The sequence below is a fragment of the Nestor notabilis genome, unplaced genomic scaffold (genome assembly GCF_000696875.1).
Source record: "Nestor notabilis isolate BGI_N333 unplaced genomic scaffold, ASM69687v1 scaffold13515, whole genome shotgun sequence".
In the NCBI taxonomy this organism is placed as follows: Eukaryota; Metazoa; Chordata; class Aves; order Psittaciformes; family Psittacidae; genus Nestor; species Nestor notabilis.
The window spans coordinates 15,468-42,532 of record NW_009928032.1 but is presented as its reverse complement, the minus strand read 5'-3'; the positions used below and the strand labels follow the sequence as shown (position 1 = coordinate 42,532).

Here is a 27,065-nt window from a genome sequence, read left to right as displayed (position 1 = left end):
CTGGGTCAGGTCCAGCCTGATGATTAAGAACCTCTTGCATCTAGGGCTGGTCCATAGCCTAGTGGAGTATTTCTGGCTTAGCAGAGAGAAATCAGGCTTTTTTGTGACGACTATAAAGGGAGTTCTTTATTTAAACTGCAAGACACAGACAGAGCCTACAGCTCTCTCTGGCTGTACCTCCTCATTTGTCTTGCTCTGGTCTAGACTAAGCAGTCAGGGAGGGATTACTGCTCTGAATCACTGCAGTGAAAAAGGAGAAGTTGATGGATATCTGACCCGATGTGGCTGCAGACGAAGTGCCTGGGAGGGAGGTTGAGGCTGGAGGTGCTGTGATGGCTCAAGTCGTTCCAGACCCTGTTCCTCCCCTGGCCTGATGCAGCAGACACAGCCTGTGTTGGTGGGGCAATGTGTGGGCAGAAGGTTGGGAGAATCTGCTGCCACAGCTCAAGAGGGATTTCTGCATGAACCAGCCCTTCAGGTGGAGTCAGGCTGGATTCCTGGTCATGGGAATGACACGTGGTGGGTGTCAGCCAGAACCAAGCACAGATGGTCAGGTTGGATCCTGACTTACTCAGTTGTCCACGCTGCCCTGACTGAGTTCAGATGCCCAAGCGGTGGTGCAGCTGATCTCGGTTCCCCCACCAGTAGTGCCAGTGTTGTGACAAGGAGTGCTCCCCACACACAGCCTAGGGTTTGGATATGAAATTCACAGGATTTTGACCCATTCTTTTCATTTCCAAACCTGTCATTGCTAACTCAGTTGATGGTGCTGAGTGACCATGTGCCCACAGCCCGTGAGAGCCATGGGTCCATCGCAAAGCCTAGTGCAACCAGGGGGAAGAAACTTGTTTTTGACAGTAGGCTATGCTCAGTGTTAGTGAGTATGAAGCACATTATTTAGTTCCCAGATAGCATCCCATGTCCCCTTCAGGTGCTTTGTGCTGACCCTGTGTGACAGCTTTATCTGTCCTCCCCAGGCTTGGCCCCAGTTGGTGGGATGTGTGAACGAGAACGAAGCTGCAGCATCAATGAGGACATTGGCCTGGCCACAGCTTTCACCATTGCCCATGAGATTGGCCACACGTGAGTGCTGTGCTAGAGGAATCCCTGGGAGTCGCAGGGAAGGGCCCCTGTTGGTTTGTTCCTGCCAACAGGAGCTGAAAAATCCTTCCTATGGATAATCCAGATGTGTTGAAAATGCAGCTGATCATCTCACTATCGCCTTGGTGGTGCTTTCAGGTTTGGCATGAACCATGATGGGGTCGGCAACAGCTGTGGCTCCCGTGGGCAAGAAACAGCCAAGCTCATGGCTGCTCACATCACCATGAAGACCAACCCATTTGTATGGTCCACGTGCAGCAGGGATTACATCACCAGCTTCCTGGAGTAAGGAATCCATCTCACCTTGCCCTTCCTTCTTCCTTGTAACTAGTACACACCTCCAGCCTCTCACAGTCACTTGTGAGGAGTGGGTAAACCCAAAGAAAAGCCCCCAGAGCACAACCCATGCACCTTCTGTCTTGTCTCCCAGCACCTCATCCTATCCCAAGGGGCATGGGGTTTCCTTCTTTCCTTTGGAGACTTCCCCATGCTTTGCTTGCCTGCTGAAGGTACCAACCCCATTTACCTTGCAGCTGTGAGACCTTTATTTGGTTCTCCACTTCCAGACACTTCACAAATAAATCAGTAGCTTCTGGAGGCATTGGGTTGTTTTGGAAGTTCATCCAGGAATTGCACAGGAGGGTTGGTATGGTGAGGAAGGAGGATCTGGAGACAGGACTGGGTCTGCATAGTGTAGGCAGCCACTGAGGAGGAGTTTTCAGATGATTGAGCAACTTAGGAGACAGGTTTTGGTTTTGTTATCCAAAGCACCTTTAGGATTCAGGAGGAGGGATTTAGGCTCACTCTGTCCCAAAGTTCTGCTATTATCACCTTGCCTGAGTCATGTTCTCTGCAACCTGAAAGCGCTTCTCATCCAGGGTTCAGGCAGTTCAGGTTTCTATCACCAAACGAGCAGTCAGGATTAATTCTGGTGAGGTTTTTGGTAGGACATGGGCACTACCTAATAGAAGGATTGGGTCATGATTAAAAGAAGCAAATATGTGGGGTCACTGTGGAGGGAAGTCCCCAGAGAATCAATAACAGCCTTCTACCAGCAGTGCTGCTGTGTAACAGCCCCCGAGGGCCTGACACCTACCCCATGGTCCCACAAAGCTTGTCCCAAACCATGTGGCTCATCACCAAACATCTGGCAGCTCATGTTTGGCAACAGCAAAACCTGTCCCCTTAGCTCTTGACCCCTGGACGTGCACCGCAGCGAGGCACGTTGCATGGACAGCACTGGGAAAGCTGCCTTGTCCTCGGGTGACCCTGAGGCCTTGGCAGGGCTGGTGGAGTTTCATGTTCATGTCAGCCCTCTCCACAGTTTGTGCTGGCCACCCCTGCCTGAGCACAGCCCCAGGAGCCTCTGCTGGGATGGGGAGTGCAAGACCCCGGGATTGGGGGAGTGGTGACAGGGGCCTTGATTTAGGGAGAGCTCAGAGAGCAGCGGGGAAGGAGGAGGGAAAGGCGTGTGTCTGCAAAACTTGGATGCTCCTACAAAGCTCTGGCATGCAGAAGGACAGGCTTGGAGAGCAGGGGCTGTCTGAGCTGGGCACCTCTGGCTGCTCTCAGCTGGGGCTCTGCAGCTGTGGGGTGGGAGGGCAGTCCCTCTGCATACCTGCTGCCGCATGAGGCTCCTGGGCACATGTTGGGACAGCCAGGAGCTGATCAGAGCCTGCAAACCCCTCAGACTCAAATGTCCAGAGTTACCTAGGAACCAACATGTGCTTCCCAGCCCTGAGGGAACAACAGAGACTTCAGAGCACTTTCTCAGCCATGGTTTTGCCCAGTTGTCCCCACCAAGCAGCCCTTTGCGGAGCAGGGAGTGTCTGCTGCTTTCTGGTCCTCCACCACGATGCTCTCCTACAAGACTTTCTGAGCTCTGATTCTCATCTCTTGTTTCCAGCTCCGGGATGGGATTATGCCTGAACAACGCTCCTCCGAAGCAAGACTTTATCTACCCAACAGTGGCTCCAGGACAGGCCTATGATGCAGACGAGCAGTGCCGTTTCCAGTACGGAGTTAAATCTCGCCAGTGTAAATACGGGGTAGAGAGCCTTCCTGCTTTACTATCGGTTCCCAGGGGGTGGAGGATGGGGATACAAGGACAAAGGGCCCTGTGGGCCATTCCTCTGCTGCCCACGTCGCTTTGCTGTCCTGCTTCAAACGAAGGGTACTGGCATGTTCCCTGTGAGCTTCTTGCCTTGCTTCCCTCTGAGAGGCCAGAGGAGGTTGTTTCCCACCCGCAAGGGTTGACCCCAGCTCAGTTTCAGTCAGATTGGTCCCACGGGAAGAGGTCTCTTGCCTTTGCCTGATACCTTGGCTGCTGCTGGTCCATGGGGGTTGCTGCTGGTCCACAGGGGTTGCAGCTGGAAGCCAGGCTGCAGTCCCTTCATCCAGACTCCCCTCTCAGCAGGGCTTTGTACAGACATGTTTTTCATAATCCTCACTAGAAGTCATTCTGCTGCTCATGCAAACTTAGGAGGAGAAACGTCTTTCTTCCAGGTGAGGTGGGTCAATGTGCTGTAGATACGACTGCGCTGCCCACCTAAGCCACCTCTGCCGTGCTGCCATTCCCTGATCTCTGAATCCAAGAAACCACTGAAAGGAAAGATTGTTTCAGGAGAAAAGAGTCTTCCTGGATCTCAGCCTGAAATTTTGCTGTTCTTAATGTACTGGGCATTGCCAGCTAGCTGAGCATAGTGGTGAGGGGAGATGCACAGGCAGCTGTGTTGTCTGATGGACACGCATATATGTGTACTCACCCTAGTCCAGGCCCTGGAAAACTGTGAAGGAGGAAACATATCAGACCAGAGTTTAGTTTCTCTTGCAACCATGTAGATGCAGCCCAGTGCTGCCATTGAATTGACCAGATGTGAATACTCTTGAGTGCTCATCTGTTTAGTGTGGTTAAACACTGAACCAGTGGTAGTCTCACCAGCTCATCTTGGTCAACCAAGGGCAAAGTTTGGTTCTCTCTGGTCCATGGGGATGTCCAGAGCAGCAGCAGGAAACTGGGTCTGAATAGCGTGGTCATGACAGCTGATGTCAGGTGCTCCCGCCTGCAGTCCGTGTCCTTCCTCAGCTGAGCCAGAGGCTATGGAATGGAAACTTTCCACATTTACATGCCTGTTTCCCAGCTAATTTTTAACTTGGGCAGAAGCTTCCTGTATATATACAAGGATCACAAAAGGACAAGACGTCCTTGTGGTGACCCTTCGTGCTTGTCTGGCAGAAACCCAAAGGGTATAAAGGCTCAAGGGCATGCAGATAGATCTGGGTAAATGCAAGGCAAGTCCACCCATCCTGTGCCCCGTATAAACAAACTCTAGGGGCATGGCACAAACACAGCAGCATTCCTTCCTCCATGCCAGTACAGAGCAGTTGATTGATAGATATAGTGAGGACAGAGCAAACGGATGTCACTGGTTGAAGCTGGGAAGTCCTTTCCCTTGGTGACATGGAGAAACAAGACGATACAGGAACTCCTACGTCCCGATAGTCACGCTGGTTTGCAAGAGCGCTATGGAGCAGTAGACACCTTTTGAAGATGAGAGACACTTTCTCCTTTCACTAGTTATAGCCAGCTGCATCTGGGCCTTGACAAAGGACTTAGGAACCAAAATCTCTTTGCTGTGGTCCTCGATGCAGACTCCACAGTGTTTCCCTTTGCCAGCTCACCCTGTGGCACTCTACAGCCCCAGGAACAGGAGGGACACAGAGAAATCCCCAGCTCATCTTTTCACCCCTCTTGGTACCAGCACAGAGGATTCCCAGTCGTTGAGTCAGTTCATCCTGCAGGGTATCAGTTACTGTTTAGAGCACAGCCATTGGCGGCTGGAGGAATGCGGTGCTGGAAGGCTCAACCAAGCCTGGTGGCATGATGAACAGCCTAGTCTTGTAGGTCACACAGCCTTAGGGGCAGGCAGGAAGCCAGGCAGTGACTGTGCTGGCACAGGAGCACAAGGGGTCCTTCATCCTGTGCTGTGGCATTGCTGTGCACTGACAGTGGCACCAGCGTCTGCTGGGAGCACATGAGCAGCAGCCGTGGCTGTTGGGGCTTTGCTCTCACATCTCGAGACAGTTTCCTTTATTGACAGTGTGAACCTGTTTAATGTTTTTGGGTATAACCCAAGTCACAGCAAGCTGCCCTCTGAAACGCAGCAAGTTTTCCATAGGCTTATTTTAGTAGGAATAGGAGCAGGATGGTGACCCAGCAGGAAACTCAGCATTGAATTTTAGATGTTGCCTTGCAGTTTTATAGAATCATAGAATCCCAGCCTGGTTTGGGTTGGAAAGGACCTTCAAGCTCCTCCAGTTCTAAGCCCTTGCCATGGGCAGGGACACCTTCCACTAGAGCAGGTTGCTCCAAGCCCCTGTGTCCAACCTGGCCTTGAACAATGTGAGGGATGGGGCACAGCTCAGGAGACCAAGTGCACCAGTGTGTTGAAGTGTTTGCATATGTTGAAGTCCAGCTTGGATGCTTCAGTGGCAGAGCAGGTTCACAGGGCCTGGACTTTCTGCTTTAGCAGCTGTGACAACTTGGCAGAGTCTCTGTCATGGACCTAACTTCTGGGTAGCTTCTGGAAACAATGGAAACAGCCAAGGGAAGCTTTTTGTTTGCTGGTGCTCTGCGAGGGCAGGAGGGACTGAAGCTCAGGATCTGTGGCTCAAGAAACCTGGAAAGAGGTGTAGAGTCCTCAGCCCAGCATCAGTCAGTGGACCTGGCTGCACCAAGCAGAGACAAAGAGAAGTGCCCACTTCTGGAGCTACTTAAGAGCCAGCTCAGGATCTGGCATTATTTTGATTGTTCTGAAAACAGCTCTGAATCTTCCAGAGGACTCTTCCCTTTAGGACTCTTCTGCTGGCTGGAGATTGCCAGTACTCAAGGTAGTCACACGGTGACCTGTGGTACATTCCTGTAGCAGGAGATGGCAGATGTGCCACACTGATGCTCCTGGGGAGTCCCAGCTTCTCACAGAGGCAGGTCCAGATCTGGACCCATGTGGCATAGGGATGCTCATGGCAGGTGGTTGGAACGGGTCCTTGTGCTCAGCATTCACTGCACAGTACCACGAAAGAGAACATACCTCAGCCCTGGGGAGAGGGGTCAGGTGGAGCACAGCAGGATTAGCTTGGGCATCATCGGGATGTCCAAGGAGTTGAGTCCTCTGTGGCAGGAAGTCCAGGTTTGTCTGTGTGGGCTCTCTGGGGTGCCAGGTCTGGCCCCCGAGTGCTGTGGAACCTCCCAATCCCGAGTGATTGGAGGTCTCCCAGCCCAGGCTTAGTCCAGAGAAGGGGATGAGCTGTCAGTGGCCTTGGAGTGACTGCAGCTGGCAACACCTCACAAGATTTGATCTTATTTTCCCACCATGCTGGAAATGCTCCTGTCCCTGTGTCCCAGCCCAGCACCGACGTGCTGCCGCCCCAGCCTCACAGCCCCCAGCTCCAGTGAATCCTAATCTCAGCTTTGTTTCTTTGTTTCTTTCTTCCTCCCTCCCCCTCTCTCCCCCAAATTCTCTTTCCAGGAAGTCTGCAGTGAGTTATGGTGTCTGAGCAAAAGCAACCGCTGCATAACCAACAGCATCCCTGCTGCTGAGGGGACCATATGCCAAACCAACACCATCGAAAAGGGGGTAAGGAAGCCCGGGTCACCGTAGTGAGTGGACAGCGAGTGGCTGAATCGCTCTTCCAGTGATAACTGGGATTATTGTTTGCATTGGTGAGCACAGAGTTGATTTAAGAGCACCCACCAGCCCCTGCAGCCCAGGGCCTGGAGCCACCCCACCATTCCCAACAGCACAGAGGGAGGCTGGGATGTGCCAAGGAGCACAGGGATCCATAATCACCCCGAAGTACAGACCATCCGTTTGCTGGAAATGCAGAATATGAAGTTCCTGCTCCAGCGAGCTCCTGGAGGCACAACACAGTGACCTCAAGCAATGTTGTGTGCTTCAGATGAACGTCTTGTTCCTAGAATCCCAGAACTATCAGGGTTGGAAGGGACCTCTGGAGATCACCCAGTCCAACCCCATCAAGGCAGGGCCACCCAGAGCAGGTCACACAGGAACCCTGGTGGGGTTTGAATGTCTCCAGAGAGGGAGACTCCACAACCCCCCTGGGCAGCCTGTGCCAGGGCTCTCAATGGAAGAAGTTCTTCCTCATGTTGAGGTGAAGCTTGTTGTGCTTTAGTTTCTGGCCATTGCTCCTTGTCCTGTCGCTGGGCACCACTGAGAAGAGTCTGGCACCATCCTCCTGGCGCCCGCCTTTGAGCTGTTGATCTGCACTGATGAGATCCCCCCTCAGGCTGCTCTTCTCTGACCAACCAGGCCCAGCTCTCGCAATCTCTCCTCATCAGAGAGATGCTCCAGACCCCTCAGCATCGCTGTGGCCTCCACTGGACCCTCTCCAGCAGCTCCTTGTTCTCAGGTCTGCTCTGAGGTCTCCTGAGAAAAGTGATTTTTGCCCCAGTTTGCCCAGCAGGGGCAGTGGGTTTGTAACATGCTTTCAGAGGAACTTCTTTTGTCAAGCTCAGCTGAGAGAGGAGAGTACGATTTTTCATGACCACATACTCTGAAAGTGAATTTTGAATGACTGTTCATATCACTTCATCCCCTGCACCTGCTACACCCGTTTGCACCAGTATAAAGCGAGTGTGCAGCACTGTTTAAACAAAGTGCCTTTGCAAACTGAATAATACTTGGGACAATGGAGAATCAGGGCTGGGACATTCTCCATTAAATGGACGTGTGTTTTCCCACCAGAGGAAAGAAAATTCCCAAGAAATTGAAGAATAATTTCAAACCCTGCAGAAGCTGAAGTGCAGGAAAGAGGATGGCTTTGACAAAAGCATTATTCTTTGCAAAGTCATCTTAGTTCTGCTGGGAGTTAGTTCAAAAAGGAGTAGATAGCTCCTGGGGCTGCACATCCCTCCTGAACATCCCTGCTCTGGGGCCGCACATCCCTGCTGCTGGAGATTCACTATATACAATGGCAGTATTTTTCCACTAGTCATCTTTTGTACCAGCTTTTCCCACTTTTAAATATCTCTTTTTCCTCCACTTTCTGGTTTCTTTCTTTCACCAGAGTTCTAAAGCCCTAGGAAAAGTGAAGTGACAAGCAGTCTTAGCCCCCAGGACTCGTGGGAGCTCTTCCCATTGAAGACAGTGACTCATTTTGAACCCCCTGTGCTTCTTTTTATCCCTTTGTTTTAATTCATGTTTCAAAAGTGATTTGATATCTTTGGGTGATAGGAAAAGCACCTTTGTATTAAGTTTCTGCACGAGCTGGAGCTCCTGGCTGGTGGCTGGGTGAGCCCTCAGACCTTTCCCCCTGGCTTCTCTCTGTCTTGCTGGGGAGAGCAGAGAGAAGGATCAGATTGTAGAAGCTATTTAAGGTGTGCAAGATTAAGAGAGATATTGGGTGAGTTTCCATGCTCTGCCATCCAACTGGGGCATCAGTGTGGGGGAGACACTGAGCCAGGTTCTGATGGGTGGTGGCTGTGCCCTCATCCCAGACTCCTCTTCCCAAATCCCCTGTGGTTGTTATGGCTTCACCTCTCCCTACCCCAAGAACCCACAGTGGGTGACTTCAGGTCTGGATCTGGTGGTAGTTTCTCAGACAGTGTCTTGTTGGCTCCTTCCCTGTCTCTTTTGGTTTTCTTTCCTCTCTTTCTTTATTCATTTCCAGTAGTCAAGCACTTGTTACACAGGTTATGGCCAGTGCATCCTGTGAGGATGCCTTTCATTACACATCCTCCCTCCCCACATGCCCCCAGCTCCTATCTGGTCTCCTAGCGATGTCCATGCTTGCTGCAGGACAGCGAGCCAGGGTCTGCTCCCAGCAGGCAGGGTGCAAGGGCAGAGCCCACTGCTGATGCTCTCAAGAGCCCTGTGTGCATGGGGGGTTTTGCAGGGGCTGGTCAAGCAGAAGCAGCAGCCCCAGTACCTCCAGTCTGGAGCAGCAGCAGGGACAGCCGGTTGTGCCTGCAGAGCACGGGATCACGCCTTTGGAAAGGTGCTGATGTGCAAGGAGGTGGCTCTATGAGTGTCCTGGGAGACCATGGTTCGTTTTTTCCTGCTGGTTGTGCTCAGAAGGAGCCGGGAGAGGCCGTGCCAGCAGCTCCAGGCTGGGTTATCAGCCCCTGGAAGGAGCACACAGCGGTTCCTTCCTTCCTGGGATTATCTCAGTCCCCCAAGGCGTGGTGTCCGGCACAGCGCCCGGAGAACAGCAGCAGGGCTGGCACTGTCCCGCTCCTTGCATCACTGGTGGCCCCAGGGGGTGCAGGACGCTTTCCAGCTCCAAGGGAAATAGTTCATAGGCAAGTTTCTCTGAGCATGTCACCCAATAGGATTCTTTAAGGATCCTCGGCAGAACAGCGACACAACCATGTTTTTATTACAATTAAAACTTGATTTTAACCTGGACCCTGTCCAGATCAGGACATTTAATGCACTACACATAGAAAACTCACTCCACTGTAGGAGGGAGCAGCTGGTGGAGGAGATGGCCGTGCTCCCCAGGGATTCTGGCCCTGCTGCCCAGCAGCAGCAGCTCCAGTCCAAGTCCCATGAGACTTGCCACCACATAATATTCCAGGCAGCAAGGTGTGTGCTCTTACATGTCTCTGTTAACAACCTGTGTCACCCGGGTGCCTCGGACCCCTTTGTAGCAGAAGTGGGTATGTGACCCCCTTTCCCATGGCTGCCTGCCCCACAGGATGGTGCACGAGGGGTTGGAGTCAGGGCACTGGTCCCAGCATCCCTGTGAACCGCGAGTATGCAGCATGTGCAAATAGTGACAGTGTGATCTGGAGGAGAGGGTACCTGTGGAGAGACAAATGCGCTCTGCAATGGAGCATTTGGCTCCAAGACCAGCACAGTTCTGAGTTCAGATTTCATGGGTTCAACCCAAATCCCAGCCCTGAACCGGCTGCTGTGTCTGATGGAGGCTCTGTGAGGAGCTGACTGTGTGCTCAGGGGGGTTAAAGCTCTGTCTTCCTACAGTGGTGCTATAAGAGGGAGTGTGTGCCTTTCGGCACCCGGCCAGAGGGCGTGGATGGTGCCTGGGGAGCCTGGTCATCGTGGGGAGAGTGCAGCAGGACATGTGGTGGAGGTGTATCATCATCCATTCGTCACTGTGACAGCCCACGGTAGGTGTGCGTGTGTGCGGCCACGTACAGCATCGCTGCTGGGGTCAGTGCGGAAGGCAGCAGCCAGGTTCCTGCTGTCCCAGCAGCTCATCGCACTTGCTTTGATGTTGGGTCTGCAGCCACAGGGTTGTACAACCCCACTCTGTGTCCGCAGCTGAGCCCGTGAGGTCTGCTCAGGACCTGCACTTTGGCAATAGTCCCTCCAGGCAGGATCTGTCCTTGCAGAGGAGCATGGTTGGGAAAAGCCAGGGTGTTCCTGCAAACTTGGGCAGCTGCCTGCCACAAACCCAGCTCCATTCCCTAAGATTCCATCTCATTCCTGGTTTGTCAGGCCCACGATTGGAGGAAAGTACTGCCTGGGAGAGCGGAAGCGGTACCGGTCCTGCAACACTGATGTGAGTACTGCCAGGTTTGGGTTGAGGAGCAGGGGGGTTTGCTGGTGGGGCAGGCAGCAAGGAGGCAGGGGTGAGCCCTCTCCGCATGGATACAGGGTGTTATGGAACCCATGGGAGGAAGCAGCTGGTGGGGGTGAGCCACACAGTGCCGGCAGCAATCCCACACTGGGGAAATCCAAGCAGGACCATGCACGCCTTCGCCAGGCTCAGAGGGAGGCTGGGCGGGATGTACCTCCAGGGCTTCAGCATCAAGAAGGGGCCCAAAAAGATAACGAGGCAAAGGAGGAGAGATCAGAGGCTTCCAGCACTGAGATGACAGCGATTGCCTCTCGCTGTGCAGGCCTGGTCAGGTGAGAGCAGCTCACAAAATGAAGTGTAGCACCCTGCTCCCAGGCCTGAGGATTAAATCTCAAGGGGAGCAAGGAAATAACTGCTGCAGGGAAGCTCAATGAAGCTTCGAACCTGGGAAACAGTAGCTTTAACATTCACAGGCTGCTGGTGAAGAAAACAGATGGCTCCACACTGCTTGTCCTGGGTTTTGCACCTATCTTTTAAAGGAGCCTTGGGTGACATGGTCTAGGGTGAGGTGTCCCTGCCCATGGCAGGGGGTTGGAACTAAATGATCTTAAGGTCCTTTCCAACCCTGGCTATTCTGATTCTATGGCTGCTCACCAGAGCAAGTGCTGCATCTGCAGACAGACCAGTTGGGCAAAGGTTTTGTGCCATTAGTCTTCATACAGTGTCTAGCTTTGCAGGAAGGACGCTCCTGCCGTACTGCAGCCGTGTCCAGTTGTCAGGGCTGGCGTCCACGTCCTCGAAGGACTGGCGTTAGCCGCAGCTCCTGCCCTCCCAGCAGCTGAGGCAGGCTGCTCGCACGGGGCACTGATGGATGGCTGTGTGGCTGCAGGACTGCCCGCCGGGCTCCCAGGACTTCCGAGAGCTCCAGTGTGCCGAGTTCGACAACGTCCCCTTCCGAGGGAAGTACTACACGTGGAAGACGTACCGTGGAGGTGAGTGCCACGCTGAGCAGCACTGGACCGGCGCCGTGCGGGGCTTTACTCTCCTCCACCTTCTGCAGGGACAGGACTCGTGGTCCAAGTGGTGCAGTGGGCAGTTAGTCACCAATTCTGCCAGCCCAGGATGCCCATTCTGTGTTCCTGGGTGTGCTGCCTCCCCCTCACATAATTATGGATCAATGAGCTTCCCTCCACATGGCTGGCCCTGGCGCTGGCCCACGACCGTCTTGCTGTGCCCCATGTCCTGGGTCACTTACCCCTTGTACAATTCCCTGCCAGAAACAATTCCAGCAGCACCAGAGGTGTTCAGTTGCTTTTATAGAATCAGAGAATCAATGGGGTTGGAAAAAACCTTTAAGATCATCCAGTCCAACCGTTCCCCAGCAGTGCCAAGGCCACCACTAACCCCTGGCACTGAGGGCCTCGTCTACCCGGTGTGTGAACAGTTTCAGGGAGGATGACTCCAGCTCTGCCCTGGGCAGCCTGTTCCAGTGCCTGAGCACCCTTTCAGTGAAGATATTTTTCCTAATATCCTCAAGTCTGTTTCCTTAAGTGCTGGGGGAGCAGAGGAAGTCAGACAAGAGAAGGGAGTTGTTAGTGTCTGGTACCTGATGGGGACAAGACAGGGCAGGGCAGGCAGGTAAAGCTTCCAGCTCCTGCACAGGCAGAAGGGTTGGAAACTGGTGGAGACTCCAGAGAGCAGAGCTCCCCTCTTCCCAAGGTCAGCCCTCCTGCGTCCTGCAGAAGTGTCTAGTGACAAGAGCAGGAGGAGGCCTCTGTGGCTGAAATCTCTTCATAATGAGAAAGAACAGTGCGTCTCCTTCATGAAGTTAATGAACTTGACTGGGGAAATCCTTCTCAGCTGTGTAAATAAGCACAGCTCCCAGCGGGGCTCCTGCAGCTGGAGCAGATGTGCTGAGGCTGCAGGGGATGGATCAATTGAAATGTAATAAAACTGCAAAGCAGTAAGTCACACACAGAGCCCAGTGGATGCCAAGGTGGAAGACGGCCCCCAGGCTGGATCTGCCCTTGCTCAGACCTCTCTCTTCCCCAAGCGTGGCTCAATGGTTTGAGTCCAGGGGACAGTTGGCCAGTTGAGCCCTTGAATTGTAACCTGGCTCTGACATGGATTTTTGCTTTGGCTTTCAAGAAGAGCACCTTCCTTCCTCTCTGCTTCAGCTTCCTCTTCCATGAAATAAGATGATGAAACCTGTCCCCTTCCCAGGAGGCTGTGAGCGTTGGCACAACTGTTTCTTGAAAGAATTTGGGAGCTCTCTGCCTCAGCTCTCCAGGTTGGCTGCAGGTACTGGTCATGAGGAGCTGTGTTGTTTAGCAGTGATGTTTTGGTTATTCAGTGCCCTCCTGTGCAGTGGCCCAGGTAGAGAGACTGAGGCACATTCACACAAGTAGAGAGGTGCTGGAGGCTGCAGCTCCTCAGCCTGGCCAGGAGAATGCCCATCTCCCAGCTCTGGAGAAATCCCAGCACCCACCAGCCAGGATTAGCAGGGTCAGCTTTTCGTGGCATGGGCTGTCCACACTGGAACCTCAGATCAGTCGGGACTGTGGAGGTGGGAAGTTGTCATCACTGTTCCCATCCACCTACTTCTTTGTCCAAGTCTGGACACTCTGTCAGGGTTGGGGAGACCCGGTTGCAGCCATTCAATACATAAAGGGGGCTTATGAGAAAGATGGAGAGAGAAAGATACTTTTTACCAAGCAACACGGCAAGGGGTGGCAGTGTTAAAAGGAAAGAGGGTAGGTTTAGAGTGAACATAAGGAAGAAACAGTGTGATGAGGGTACTTGAGGCCCTGGCACAGGGTGCCCAGAGAAGCTGTGGCTGCCCCATCCCTGGCAGTGTTGAAGGCCAGGTTGGACACAGGGGCTTGGAGCAACCTGCTCTAGTGGAAGGTGTCCCTGCCCGTGGCAGGGGTTGGAGCTGGAGGAGCTTTAAGGTCCTTTCCAACGGGAACCAGTCTGGGATTCTATGACTATGACTTCTGCAGCACAAGTACTTGCATCTTCACTTGCCTGCAGGATTGTGATGTTTGGTGTCAAGGTACGTCTGTGGTGGAGGAGGGGAGTATCCCTTCTATTTCCACCTTCTTGATGTTGTCGATCAGGCCCCTGAGAAACAGCCTCCTCTTGTTCTTTATGCAGGTTGTTTGCTCTCAGGACACATGTTTTCCCTCTACAGCCCCTGCGCTAGCAGGCATCCCTACCCAGCATTGTGGAGGCAACGAGGGCTGGCCATCACCTCCCTCACTCCCTCCTGGGCTCTTCCAGTGGTGCCCAGAGAGCTCTGGGGTGGCAGGTGTCAGTCCCTCCTGCCCCACTGGCACAAGCAGCTCCCCAGAATCCACCCCTGTTGCGTTCTGCCCTCCAGCTGGTGGCATATCTGCTCTTCAGGTTGCTTTTGGGCACGTGTCTCTGCCTGGGGAGCTGTTCACCACCCTGACCCTCTGCCGAGCCTCTCACCTTGCTCAGCTCAGCCACTGCCTTCAGCACTGCACCCTTGAGCCCCCCTTGCAGAAAGGTACAGGGGTACTTGTGTCGTTTGCCCCTCAGATGCTGGCCACACACTGGTCAAGACAAGTGTCCTGGGCATGGAGCACCCCCAACCTGAAGACAAGGAGTACCCCACTGGCTTGGAGGAGGGAGGACACTGTTCCCAAGGAACAAGGGATGGGACAAGAGGAAATGGCCTCAAGCTGCCCCAGGGCAGGTTTAGCTGGAGCTGAGGAACAATTCCTTGCCCAGAGGGTGCTCAGGCATTGGAACAGGCTGCCCAGGGCAGGGCTGGAGTCACCGTCCCTGCAAGTGTTCACACCCCGTGTAGCCGAGGCCTCAGTGCCAGGGGTTAGTGGTGGCCTTGGCAGTGCTGGGACTGGACTTGATGATCTCGAAGGTCTTTTCCAACCCAGCTGATTCTGTGATTCTAAGTCGAGGTTGGCTTTCACGTGGGACTGGTAGGTTGTGTTTCCCTGGTGGTGATTTAAAATGGCCACAGCCCCAGCAAGAAGAGCTGAGCTCAGCCTGTTGGAGCTCACCAGTCAGCAGATACCTTGTGGAATGCAGCTTGAATTGTTTGTTTAGTTTGCTATATTCAATTAGTTATTCATTTTGCTCTTGGCAGGTGTAAGAGCCAAGGGTGAGTGGAGCAGCTCATGGGGCTGGGAGAGGGCTGGGAAGAAGCAGGGGCTTGCAACAAACAGGAGGTTGCTCATCATAAATCATTATGAGCTTTAATTTGTCTATGGGACAGGGCAGGCAGGAGAAACAAACCAGCCTCTGAGGCACTATGTTGCCAACTGAAAATTAGTCTATGCTATGCTACTCTGCTGCTGTCCCTTTCCCTTCTTTTCCCTTTGCTTCTCTAATGGAACCAGGGCTGGGAGAGAAGCAGAAACAGGCTGTGGCGGGGGTTACCTGCCCACCTGGGAACTGCAGCAAGGCATTTGAGGGGACAAGGAAGAGAACAGGGAGCGCACTTGAATAGCTTAGTAGGCCCATCTGAGAGCCCTGAAATGAAAGCCCAAGTTTCTGGCTGTTTCTCAGCTCTGCTTCATTGCACAATCTGCCCTGCTCTGCAGTGACGGCAGGAGAGAGCGTGGCCTTGGAGGTGCATGCTGGTGGAGACAAAGGGTGCCACGCACCCATAGAGCACACAGCACTGCTCTGCCAGGAGCAAGGCCACAGGCAGGAAGGATGCTCCTGAGGCAGCAAGCACTGGCTAAACCACACATACACCTCAGGAAGGGCCAGCACAGGCTGGTGGCACAGTTGCATGCGTGCAGTGTGTGGTGGTCTCTGGGGCTCAGTGGCACGGGCTTTCCAAGCTGGGAGATCCTGCAGCCACCACAGGTCCCCTATGGCTCGTTTCTTACCTTGCTGGTGATGTGGTGCACCAGAGGTCTGGCTGGGCAGAGCTGGGGCTGGGCATGCCATGGGTAGGTGGCTGTTCTCAGGGTCATGCCTGCACTGTCCTCCTTAGCGGCACTGGAGAGCCCAGGGTGCTGCAGAGGGGGTGGTTCTCCAGAAGGAGGGTTGATATCAAGCACCTTCTTTCTTTAGGGGCTTGCCCAGGCATCCAGTTCGACAGAATGCCTCCAAGCTGCTGAATTCCCCTCTCGTGTCTCCTCCTGCTCTTCTGCCTGCTTTGCTCTTTCTTCCTTTGGTGCTCCCAGGCACATTGGGGCCATCCCTCCCTCCGTCTGCCCATTCGATGTGCTCTGTCGAGTTGCAAGGTTTGCAGATTGTTGCTCTCTATCTAGGTGCTTCCCAGTTCTGCCACACAGCTCACAACTGTTGCTGTTTGCCTGCAGGAGTGAGCTGCCATGGCTCAGGCATGCGACAGGGTCATGCAGGCTCTTGGGTCTCCTTGGGATGCTCAGGAAAGGCAGCAAAAGCCACCATCTGCACCAACATTTGATGAAATCCAATGACAGGAGGCAAGAAACTGCTCTGCTCAGGTGTCTCCTTCCATAACCAGTCCCATGTCTTGCTCCCAGGCACCATAAGCCAATATCCAGATATCCAACCTCTGTTCCTTATATGGTACTTTGGCAAGGTCTGTTGGGAAGCAGGTATTTTAGCTATAACTTGAGCATCCTTCTTCTTTGTCCTCATGCTGCTGTCATCACTTTTGCTGTGAGTGACTCAGTGAAGCCTTAAACAGAAAGAAGTGGTTGCTCTGGTCTAGTAACTGAAAAACCTTGGGCAAGTTGCTTAAGAGCTGCTGCCTCAGTTTCCCTGTCTGTAAAATGGGCACAAGGATGCCGACAGCCCTTGTAAAGTGTGAGGAGACCCAGGGGTGACCAACACCAGATAAAACCAAGTCAGTTTGTTTCTTTCCCTGTCACATACAGCCCGTGTTTCCCAGGCTGTGCAGAAGGATCAGTGTCTCACCATGATTTGGTGTGTGGTTCAAGGGTCTTGATTTGGTGCTGATCAACAAGGAGGGTTTCTGGGTCCCTCTGTGGGTCCCTCCACTCAGCAGGGCCATCCTCCTGGGCACCTGGAGCCCTTACCCAGGTCTGGCTCTCCACGTCTTTCCTCTCTCCCCTTGGGGGCATCATTTGAACCTCTGCTTCTTTCCCAGGGGGGGTTAAAGCCTGTTCCCTCAACTGCCTGGCCGAGGGTTTCAACTTCTACACAGAGCGAGCGGCGGCCGTGGTGGACGGGACCCCGTGCAGGCAGGACTCCAACGACATCTGCGTCAATGGGGAGTGCAAGGTGCTGGGACACACTCGGGATGGGGAGGCAAGGGCAGACCCTCGGGCAGGAGAGTGCTGCCCTCCCCCTGCCTGCATGGACATGGGCATCCCTTTGCCCAAGCGCCCACTTCACCCATGAGAGCAGGAGCACGTCCACCTCTGCGCTTGTGCCCATGCACCGGGTGTCACACTGGCCTGTGTTAGTGATGGGTCCTTGCATTTACAGCGCATGTAGCCCCAGGCACTTGATATTTCTCTTGAAATGGGATCTGGAAGGTTATAAAAGTTTAATTATAAGAAAGAACTGTGAGAGTGGTGAATGTTGCCCAGCAGGCAGGCAGACAGGCTCCCTCTCAGGCTCTGTCTGTCTCCCTTCCTGTGTCTCTGGGATCTTTCTGCCTCTACAGGGCTGAATATACTGTGGAACTAAAGGGGGATTGCGCCATAGGTAGCCACAGCCATGCTGGTGACACACATGCTAACCCACGTGCTGTGTCAGCAGGGCAGAGCTGGAGGCTTCCTGGGGTTGCTGCAGCTCCACCAGCTCAACACAGTCACCTTCACCTCTGCCTTATCCCACAGCCGCGGGATTCCTGCTTGTCCCTCCACCACAGCCTTGGAGAGAGACCCTGCAGGGCTGTCCCTGGAAAGCAGGGACAGAAAGATGGGGTTGGGCAGAGGGGATGCTGCTGAGCACTGCCTGGCGTATGGTGCAACGGAGGTGGAGCCCAGGGATGGGCTCCCTGAGATGCTGCAGGCCAGCTCTGTGGAGGACAAGGCCACCTTCATCAGAATGGCTAATTCCCTGCTGCTCTTTCCTCCAGCATGTGGGCTGTGACCGTGTCCTGGGCTCTGACGCAAAGGAGGATAAGTGTCGCGTGTGTGGTGGAGATGGCAGCTCCTGTGAGACCATCGAGGGTGTCTTCAACCAGTCCCTGCCGGAGGGAGGTAAGGAGCAAGCAGTCTGGCCAGTGCAGCCGGTGTCACCCACCCTTGAGTCCCTCCTCAGCTTCACCAGCTCCTGGGGACATGCAGGACAGGCAGGGACATGTCCCAGAGAAACACTCCAAAGGACAGGACCAAGCTGCAAGCAGGGAGTGAACCACCAACCGAGCCATGCTCCAGACACTGCTGGCACCCAGGTTCCTAACACAGAGCACCAGGTTCCTTCCCCCCCTCCCCAGCTCACGCTGCTCTCAAGCTAGGCTTTGGAGATGCCCATGGAGATCCCAGCTCCACAGCACCTCCAAGCATTGCAAGGACCCGTCACAAGAGCCTGCACTGCAAAGCGAGAAAGCCACTGTCCTGGTGGGCCATGGTGCTTTTTCTTTTCAATTGCAGTAGGTGGCTGAACAAACTCCTCTGCACCTCATTTAGTGTTTAACCCATGGGTCACAGGGGGGCTTCACACTCCCATCCCGCCCAGGGCAGGGTTGGCTCCGGGCTCAGAGGCTGAGCATCACTGCTCACTGGCCCTGGTTGTCTCACAGGTTACGAGGAGGTGATCCAGATTCCCAAGGGCTCTGTCCACATCGACATCCGGGAGCTGAACCTCTCCATCAACTACTTAGGTGAGCTGGGGCTGGGGGATGCTGAAACCCCAGCCAGACACCCCTGGTCCTGCAATTTCCCTGTGTTCTAATAGGGGATGGGAAAGGCCCAGCAAGGAAAAACTCCCACTGCATTAGAGGATGGGATTGGGAGTCCCATCTTGGGGTTGGGGGCAGAGGAAGGCAGCAGGACCTGCTGGCAGGGCAGCATGTCCCAACGTGTCCCAGGCCCTCGCAGCCCCTGTCTTGCGGCTGTGCCTCCATCCTGCACTCACTGTCCAGCAGCGTAACCCTGAGCAAACCCCACACCCTGTGTTCCTGGCACTGTCTGTGGCTCCCTGGCATCCCCCCTCCGCCAGCGTGTTGGGCTGGGGATTAAAAATAGACCTGCTCACATTTTCCTTGGGCTTAATTTTCCAGCCAGATTTTGGCTCGTTTTTACAACGGGCTTTTTCCTTCCCCCATGTCTTCTCTTTGCATCCTCTAGGTGATGGACAGTGCTCACGGAGAGGTGGGCAGGGTGCTCACTGCTGGCTTGCTGCCGGGTGCCTCTGCAGCAGCTCTTCAGGAGCAGGACCCTGCTTGGATGTGGGAGTCCACAGTCCAGCTCCCTTTGCTGAGATGCCCACATCCCTCCCTGCCCAGTCCACACATACTGGGGGCTCCTTATGTCCATCCACACTGGATTTGGGTGCACTGGAGGCACAGCCCAAGCTCATATCACTGCAACCAGTCCCTCCCACTCTGGGATCTGTCCCTGCACCCCAGTGGGGGCATTCTCCATCCTTGCCACACGAAGCATCCTTCCCGCCCCAGAGCATCATGGCAACGAGGTCGTTGCCAGCAGGCAGGGCAGGAGTGACACAGAGCTGGTGTGTACAGCAGCGGGAGTAGGTGGCAGGGAGCCAGCGGGGAGCAGGAACGAGCCGATCTCCCTCTAGCGACTCGCTTGGGCAACCACAGCCAGGCTGCTGGGGAACCAGCCTCCTCCATCAGCAACAGCAGCCTGGGCCCCGTTTGCACAGGGGGGTTGGAGACTGGCTTCATGATGGGGGGCCATGTGTCCCCACCACCACCCCGGGCAGCAGGCTGAGCTCCCCGCAGCATCACCCTTCCACAGTGAGGTGGTGGACAGGCTGAGACAAGGTGATGGGTATGCTAGTCTCACTTCTGCAAGTGACTTTCTGGGCGACCCTGATCCAGGCACCTCCGTTATTTGCCTCAGCTATTCCCTCTGTCTAAAATGAGGCTGATGATATTCACTCTCTGCTGTAGCAGTGCTCTGGGCCTGGCAGACGAGTGCCCCAGCTGAAGCTGGGTGGGTTCAGCCCTTCTGCCAACCCTTGCTCCTCTTGTCCTCGCAGCACTGAGAGGGGAGAGCGGTGACTATTACATCAATGGGAAGCTCTCCATCGACCCGCCGCGGCGCTTTGACATCGCAGGCACAACATTCCACTACAGGAGATCCTCAGAGGAGCCCGAGTCCCTGGAGGCCTTGGGTCCCACCAACATCACCCTTTTTGTCATGGTTGGTAACGTGGTTCCCTCATATCCCCACTTGGTATGGGCCTGGTCTGGGCTAAAGAGACCTTGCTATGACTACATGGGATTGGAGCTAATCAACCCATGTCCTTGCTATTTGGAGTAAAGGGACACAAAAATCAGAAGGAAATTGGGCTAAATTCTCAAGTCTCCCTCCCTAATCTGCCACGATTCAATCTTTAAGTGCATGGGAGCTTGTTCTCTGATCAGGTCACCTTCATGGCTGCACCACTGTCATCACTGGTGACTGCTGTGTCAACGCTGGAAAGGACTGGAAAGGGAAGGAGGGGGAAATTTCAGCTGCCCTGGATTTCAGAGAGGGTGCTGAGGTTGTGAGACTCCATCAGGATGGTCACAGTCATGCTGGACTTGAGTGGCACTGATGACTCGATGGTGCCTTTCTTCGCAGGTCCTCGTGCGGACAGAGCTGCAGGGGATCCGGTACAAGTTCAACGCACCCATTGGCAGGGATGCCTCCAACCAGTATTCCTGGCACTACACCCCGTGGACAAAATGCTCAGTGCTGTGTGCTGGGGGTGAGGTTTGACCCCGTGTTGGCTTGGGGTGGGACACATGTCTGCACTCCTGTAACTCCAGTGCACTCTGCCCAGGCCACATGAGGCAGTGCATGGTCTTTAGCTTCTGCTTTGCTGTACAGGAGGTCTCAGGTCTCTATATATTCCCACCCTGCACACAGCCACATGCAAACTGCTGTCAGGTATGATCTTGTGGGCAAAAAGCTGGCTGCTGTTCTTTGGCAGGTGTAGGTGGTAGAGGTGATGGAAGGTGGCATGATATACTTGAAATTGATTTACCTGTGCGATGCAGGACAGGCTAGCTGATTGCAACAGCCCCTCTGGCCTACAGATCTACATTGAAACACCACTAGTGCTTCCCTGGATCCCTTGGGCTGATTCCTGTGGGGACTGACACAAAGGTTTGCACCATGTCTTGTGGCCGTGGAGCTGGTATTTAGTAGAAGAGAGGCAGTTTCAAAAGCAAGGCTTGATAACGTTCCTTGTTTAAAGCTAAGGGCCCTGACCTGCTCTTGTGTGCTGGGCATCCACAAAGTGTTGCCACCTCTTTTTCTAGCTGTTCCCCCCAGTGCTGCCCAGGAAGAGTCACAAGACCATAGGTAGAACAGGTTTGTTTGAGGAGGGGAGATATAAGGAACGCTTTGATCCTCCATCCTCTACAAACTGTACCAGGTCCTGCCCTGGCTGCTGAGCCCTCACCCCATCCCTGTTTCGTGGAGATGTATAGGCACAGGAGGCCTCGGTTATGAAGAGAAGTAGGTTCAGGCTTGGCAAGGTGCAGTGACAAGTGGCTGCTCTGTCACACTGCCAGTGTGGGAGCAGAGCACTGGGGCACGTACCTGCAGCCTGGCTCAGCTCTGGCCTCAGAACCCTCCTCTCTTTCTCCCTTACCTCTTTGTCTTGACAGGCAGCCAAATCCAATCTGTGGTGTGCAGGAAACTTGTCGATGGCTCAACTGTCTCCAACCATTTCTGTAGCCCTGAAGCCAAAATGCCCGAGCGGCAGCGGCCGTGCAATATGGAACCGTGCCCCCCGGCGTGAGTACCATGGACTGGAGGGATCCTGGGTGGAAAAGCCAGTGTGGAGGAGGGTGAAACTCCCGCTTTGCTGCCATCCTCAAGCCAGAGTCCCCTGCCACAGTACCCAGGGGTGACACTACCTGGCTGGAGCAGCTCTGCTGGGAAGGGGGCAGGCAGTTTTCTCCTCTGTGCCCCGTCATGAGCACACTACAGTGCACAACCTGTACAGCCCAAGTGCATCACTATGGGGATGGAGCAGTGGAGATACAGGGAGCAGAAACCTGTGTCCATCTCAGTGCTCTGCGCACGAGGCTACACCATGCATGAGGCTACACCGTGCCTTGCTGGGTGAAAGATGCACTGAGCACATGGTGTGATGGCTGGGGATGGTCTCTGTAGGTGACCTCCTCCCTGTGCTGCTGAGCTACTTGCAGAAAGGAGCCCTCCCCATCTGGTCCTTTGGTGCAGAGCAGATACTCTGTGCAGTCCTTCAGAAATTGTCCCAGCCCCAATTTGGCTGGTTTTTGCCCCTCTCTTGAGGGGTAAAGGGAGATGTGAGGAACTGTGGTTCAACCAGAGCTGCCTGGGAGGCTGCAGTAGGAATAGGGCTGTGTACAGGAGTATGGGGACAAGCATGGACCAGTGTGCCCCTCAACAAGATCCTCTGTTGTACCTGTCCCCAGCTGGGTGATTGGGAACTGGTCTGAATGCAGCCGAAGTTGCAACGAAGGCGTCCGCACACGCAGCGTCTTCTGCAAGCGTAAGATCTCTGCCACTGAGGAGAAGACCTTGGATGATGCTTCTTGCACTCATCCACGGCCAAAGATGCTTGAGCCTTGCAATAACCAGACGTGCCCTCCAGAGTGGGTTGCCCTGGACTGGTCTGAGGTGAGTGCATAGTGTCAGCCCTCACCTCCCTGGTGCCCCTGGTCCATTGGAAGACAGTGCCAATCACTAGGCCAGAGCATTAGTGACAGCTACTGGCCGTGGACAGTGTAATGTGGGAAGTTGTCTTGTAGGTCAGGAGAGAGGCAAGGTGGGAGCACTGGGAGGGAAGGCCAGTGCTGTCTCTCTTTGCTCTTTGCTGTATGTCCTGTTGGAGCAAGTCCAGAGGAGGCCCCGGAGCTGCTGCGAGGGCTGGAGCAGCTCTGCTCTGGAGCCAGGCTGAGAGAGCTGGGCTGGGGCAGCTGGAGAAGAGAAGGCTCCTCAAGGGGACACCTTAGAGCAGCTCCAGTGCCTAAAGGGGCTCCAGGAAACCTGGAGAGGGTCTTTGGACAAGGGATGTAGGGACAGGCCAAGGGGAATGGCTTTAACCTGCCAGAGGGGAGATTGAGATGAGCTCTGAGGCAGAAGCTCTTCCCTGTGAGGGTGCTGAGGCGCTGGCACAGGGTGCCCAGAGAAGCTGTGGCTGCACCATCCCTGGCAGTGTTCAAGGCCAGGTTGGACACAGGGGCTTGGAGCAACCTGCTCTAGTGGAAGGTGTCCCTGCCCGTGGCAGGGGGCTGGAACTGGATGAGCTTTAATCTCCCTTCCAACACAAGCCATTCTATGATTCTGTGATTCTGTGACCCTGACCCCATGTTCCTCTCTTTGCAGTGCACCCCAAGCTGTGGGCCAGGTTTCCGCCACCGCATTGTCCTCTGCAAGAGCGGTGACCACAGCGCAACTCTGCCCCCCTCCCAGTGCCACGAAGGCTCCAAGCCCCCGACCAGCATGAGGTGCAACCTGCGGCGCTGCCCACCTCCGCGCTGGGTCACTGGCGAGTGGGGAGAGGTAGGGACAATCCTTCCATGGGGTTACTGAAGGAGAAGACTCTGTCTCCCCACCCATTCAAATCCTAGTGCACATGAGGTTTTTACCTGCCAGCAGAACCCGATGTGGCCACCACAACCGTCTGGGGGCCAGCAGGACTCCATGGTGGTGTTCTTTGCCCCTCCTTAGCTCAGGAAGGCCACAGTGATGGTCGCCCAAGTGCCACCCATCAGGAGTCTCCCCAAGAGTCTCCCAGGCCTGGGAGGGACCCACTGAAATCCTTGAAGGGACCCCACAGGTATCTGGGGGGCAGCAGGGCAGTGAGGATGGGGAGCAGTGCATTGGTAGTGATGGGCTGCAGAGGTGGGGCTGCTCCTACAGCCCAGCCCGTTGACACTGGCAGTGCCCCCTTCCTCTAACACCCCTCGAGCCCCAGGGTGACATCAGGGTGCAGGTGATTTAGGGCCAGACGGTTTGACCCTCACTGAGTCCTGGAGGTTTGAACCAAGCTTTTTGGGACGTGGGGCCACTGCTCAGCTGTGCTGGTGAGGGAGGGACGGCTGCATCCAGCACCCTTTGCACCTCTAAGACCTGGCCGTGCCCTCTCCCCCTGGGTTAGTAGAGCCGTGGTGGCTGCTGCAGCTCCACGCTGTGCTGTTTCCCGGCAGTGCTCTGCACAGTGTGGCCTTGGCCAGCAAAGAAGATCCGTCCAGTGCCTAGCTCATACTGGGCAGCCATCCAGTGACTGCGTGGACACCCTGCAGCCTCCCGGCATGCAGCAGTGCGAGACCAAGTGTGAATCGGGACCTACAGACAACCCTGAAGGTGAGGGAGATGGGGGCCTGGGGCTGGCCTTGGGGGCTGTGTGGTGCAGGGGCATCGGAGTCGACAGAGCCCATGTTGGGCTCTAGGTGCTGTGCTGTGAGGTAAGGCTCTCAAGGGGAGACCTGACACTGTCCCTTTTGGTCCCATGCCTGCTGTGACCCTGCTAAGTGGAGTAGCTGCACCTTGGCAAGGAGAGGCTTTCAGCAGTGGTGTTCTCAGTAGTTTCTTCAGTCAGGCAGCTTGCTCCCTCCTGGCAAAAAGCCCCCAGGAACTGGGCTTTGAGCTGAGAAATCTTGCTTAGCACTGGGTATAGGTCTCCCCTGGGGCTCCTCACCCCCAATGTAATTGTAACTCTTCTTCCCCCTGTCACCCGTCCAGAGTGCAAGGATGTGAACAAGGTGGCCTACTGCCCGCTCGTCCTGAAGTTCAAGTTCTGCAGCCGGACCTACTTCCGACAGATGTGCTGTAAAACATGCCAGGGGCACTAGGGACACAGTGTGACCCCCATGGGAAAACTGGAAGGCAAAAGCTGTGCCGGAGGGCCACCAAGGCGTGCCCTTCCTCTCCGCCCTGGGAACCTCCCCTGGGTCCAACACAGACACTGGTCGTGCTTCCAGTGGGAGCCGGCGTCACCCAAACCCATCCCCCAAAGACACGCACCCTTCGCCCCTGAGCTTCCCAAAGGCAGGTTCCCAGTTAAACCACTGCCAGCCACCAGCGCGACAGGAGCCAGCCAATGGGCGCTGGGAGAAGCTGGGTCCAGCGCAGCAGCGAGGACGTTACTTGAAATTCTGACTTGTTATTTATTAGTAGCAGACCCAGGTCCTGCAGCCACCCCAGAGGCACCACTCACCCCGCTCCTGCCTCGTTCTGTTCTGTGCCCGTGTCCCGAGGGCATCGCAGAGCATCTGGTCTGCAGTGGAGCATCCCCAGGGAGGCTGCTGCCCGTTCCTCGGGAATCCAGGGGGAACAAGGAGGAGGTTGGAGGTGCCACAGGTGACAAGTGTGGCTTGTGGCTTCTAGGTGATGGATGAAGATGAGCTGTGGTGGGGAGTGGGGTTGGAGCACTTTGGTGTCCTTAGTTTGCATCCCGTCACCTTGGGACATGCAGCAGGGGACAGAGAGCAGGTCACTCGGTGAGCAGAGTGGTGACACCAGTTTAATTGGGAAGAGGGGGTTATTCAAACTCTGTAACAACCTACTTTGATTGGAGTGTCCCCCTGGTTTTCCTTAAAGCCCTTGTCACTATTAAGACCATTTATTATTGCAGAAACACCTCCAAGCACAAGCTGAGGTGAGGGCCAAGGCATGCTTGGGGTTGCAGTCACTTCATGGCATCAAGGACATGCTGGGCTGCAGGAAGCAGAGCAAAGGAGGATGCAGGACAAGAACTGTCTTCGTCACAGTGTCCCCATTGTTGAGCCATGACTCAGGACCAGTCTGCCTAGTCCTGGCAGGGCCCTCCCCAGTGAATGCCACAGCCTCTATGGCTGCTTTGCCTCCAGAGGTGCTTTACTTCCAAAGGTGCTTTGCCTCCAAAAGGTGCTTTGCCTCCCAAGGCAGCCTCACCACATGCTGCTGTGGCCTTGGGGGTGCTGGTCCCAGTGCCACCCACCCCTCTGCCCCCAGGAGACCTCCAGTGATGGCAAAAGAGCAGGCTTGGAATTCCTCCAGGTCATCTCCTGGCCAAATCTGGGCCAACACATGTCTTCTCCATGGGCCACCACAGCCAGTGGAGGACACTTGAGTTTCAAATCGACAAAGCATATGCTTTTTGTTATCATTATTGTTATCATTTTCAGGCCTTTCTGCGTCACAAAGAGAGGAAGTCTTGTCCAAAGCCATATTCTGTTCCCCTGGGAGGTCATCCGTACTGTGTGGGGAGGTGGACAACCCTTCTTCCCCAGGGCAAACCTCTCTACCCAGCCAGTCCCCATGTGTTACTCTACCATCTGTATCTTCACCCGCTCATCAGCCCATCGCAGCTTCTCTGGTGCTCAGCAAACCCTGTTTGGCTGTTGAGTGGGCCTTCATTTGTCTTCCTTCCTGGTGCCATGCTCTGTTCTGACATGTTGGGGAGGGGAGGGGGTGTTTTCACCTTTTTATATAGATATATATATAATGAAAAATGTTTAACATACTAACTCTGAGGAGGAGCGACGTAACGGCATGATTTATAATAAAGGAGTAGCTACGATCCCGGGCGCAGCTTCTGGTCCCAGTCTTGTTTCTCAAGTGCTGACCCTGTGCTCTAGTCAGTCCCACACCACAATGCTCCTTGTGCTCACGCTGATGGAGGACTTTGGGCATCAGGGGAGGGTTTTCCCTGCATCCCAAGTGACCAGAGCAGGCCGGAGAGGTGGAGATTGGCCCAGAGCTGCTGTGTGGCACATAGGAACAGGCTTCTATTTGGCAGAGCTCTCATGGGTTGGCTGTTCGCTCCTGGGGTACACAATACCCATATTGGTAATGCTGGTTTGGGATTTTTGGGGTGGGTTGTTTGAAGAATTGCATGTCTGAAACACCACTGATGCTTCCCTGAATCTCTTGGGCCATTTCCCAAAGGTTTGTGCTGTGTCTTGTGGCTCTGGAGAACCAGAGAACAGAATTTAACAGGGTCTGTAATAATAGGACAATGGGGAATGGCTTTAACCTGCCAGAGGGGAGATAGAGATGAGCTCTGAGGCAGAAGCTCTTCCCTGTGAGGGTGCTGAGGCGCTGGCACAGGGTGCCCAGAGAAGCTGTGGCTGCCCCATCCCTGGCAGTGTTCAAGGCCAGGTTGGACACAGGGGCTTGGAGCAACCTGCTCTAGTGGAAGGTGTCCCTGCCCGTGGCAGGGGTTGGAACTGGATGAGCTTTAAGGTCCCTTCCAACCCAGTCTGGGATTCTAGGATTCACTTTGGCAGTTGGTTTCCTTTGAAAATCTATTCTTTGCTATTGGACAGGAAAGGAAATCAAAGACTT

At 54.7% G+C, this 27,065-nt stretch overlaps 1 protein-coding gene across 1 annotated transcript in view; it reads left to right on the top strand.

Moving 5' to 3' along the window:
- ADAMTS10 (ADAM metallopeptidase with thrombospondin type 1 motif, 10) overlaps positions 1-24,589 on the top strand; it is a 43,301-nt gene extending 18,712 nt beyond the window's left edge. The window contains exons 8-24 of the mRNA XM_010014336.1: positions 978-1,083; positions 1,240-1,386; positions 3,008-3,149; positions 6,630-6,737; positions 10,107-10,252; positions 10,584-10,647; positions 11,555-11,657; positions 16,763-16,896; positions 17,702-17,825; positions 18,368-18,448; positions 19,792-19,955; positions 20,379-20,505; positions 21,413-21,542; positions 22,208-22,412; positions 23,121-23,297; positions 23,945-24,101; positions 24,480-24,589. Coding sequence (XP_010012638.1) covers positions 978-1,083; positions 1,240-1,386; positions 3,008-3,149; positions 6,630-6,737; positions 10,107-10,252; positions 10,584-10,647; positions 11,555-11,657; positions 16,763-16,896; positions 17,702-17,825; positions 18,368-18,448; positions 19,792-19,955; positions 20,379-20,505; positions 21,413-21,542; positions 22,208-22,412; positions 23,121-23,297; positions 23,945-24,101; positions 24,480-24,589 — 2,225 coding nt within the window. The remainder of the gene's footprint in view (positions 1-977; positions 1,084-1,239; positions 1,387-3,007; positions 3,150-6,629; positions 6,738-10,106; positions 10,253-10,583; positions 10,648-11,554; positions 11,658-16,762; positions 16,897-17,701; positions 17,826-18,367; positions 18,449-19,791; positions 19,956-20,378; positions 20,506-21,412; positions 21,543-22,207; positions 22,413-23,120; positions 23,298-23,944; positions 24,102-24,479) is intronic.
- Positions 24,590-27,065: the final 2,476 nt, after the last annotated feature.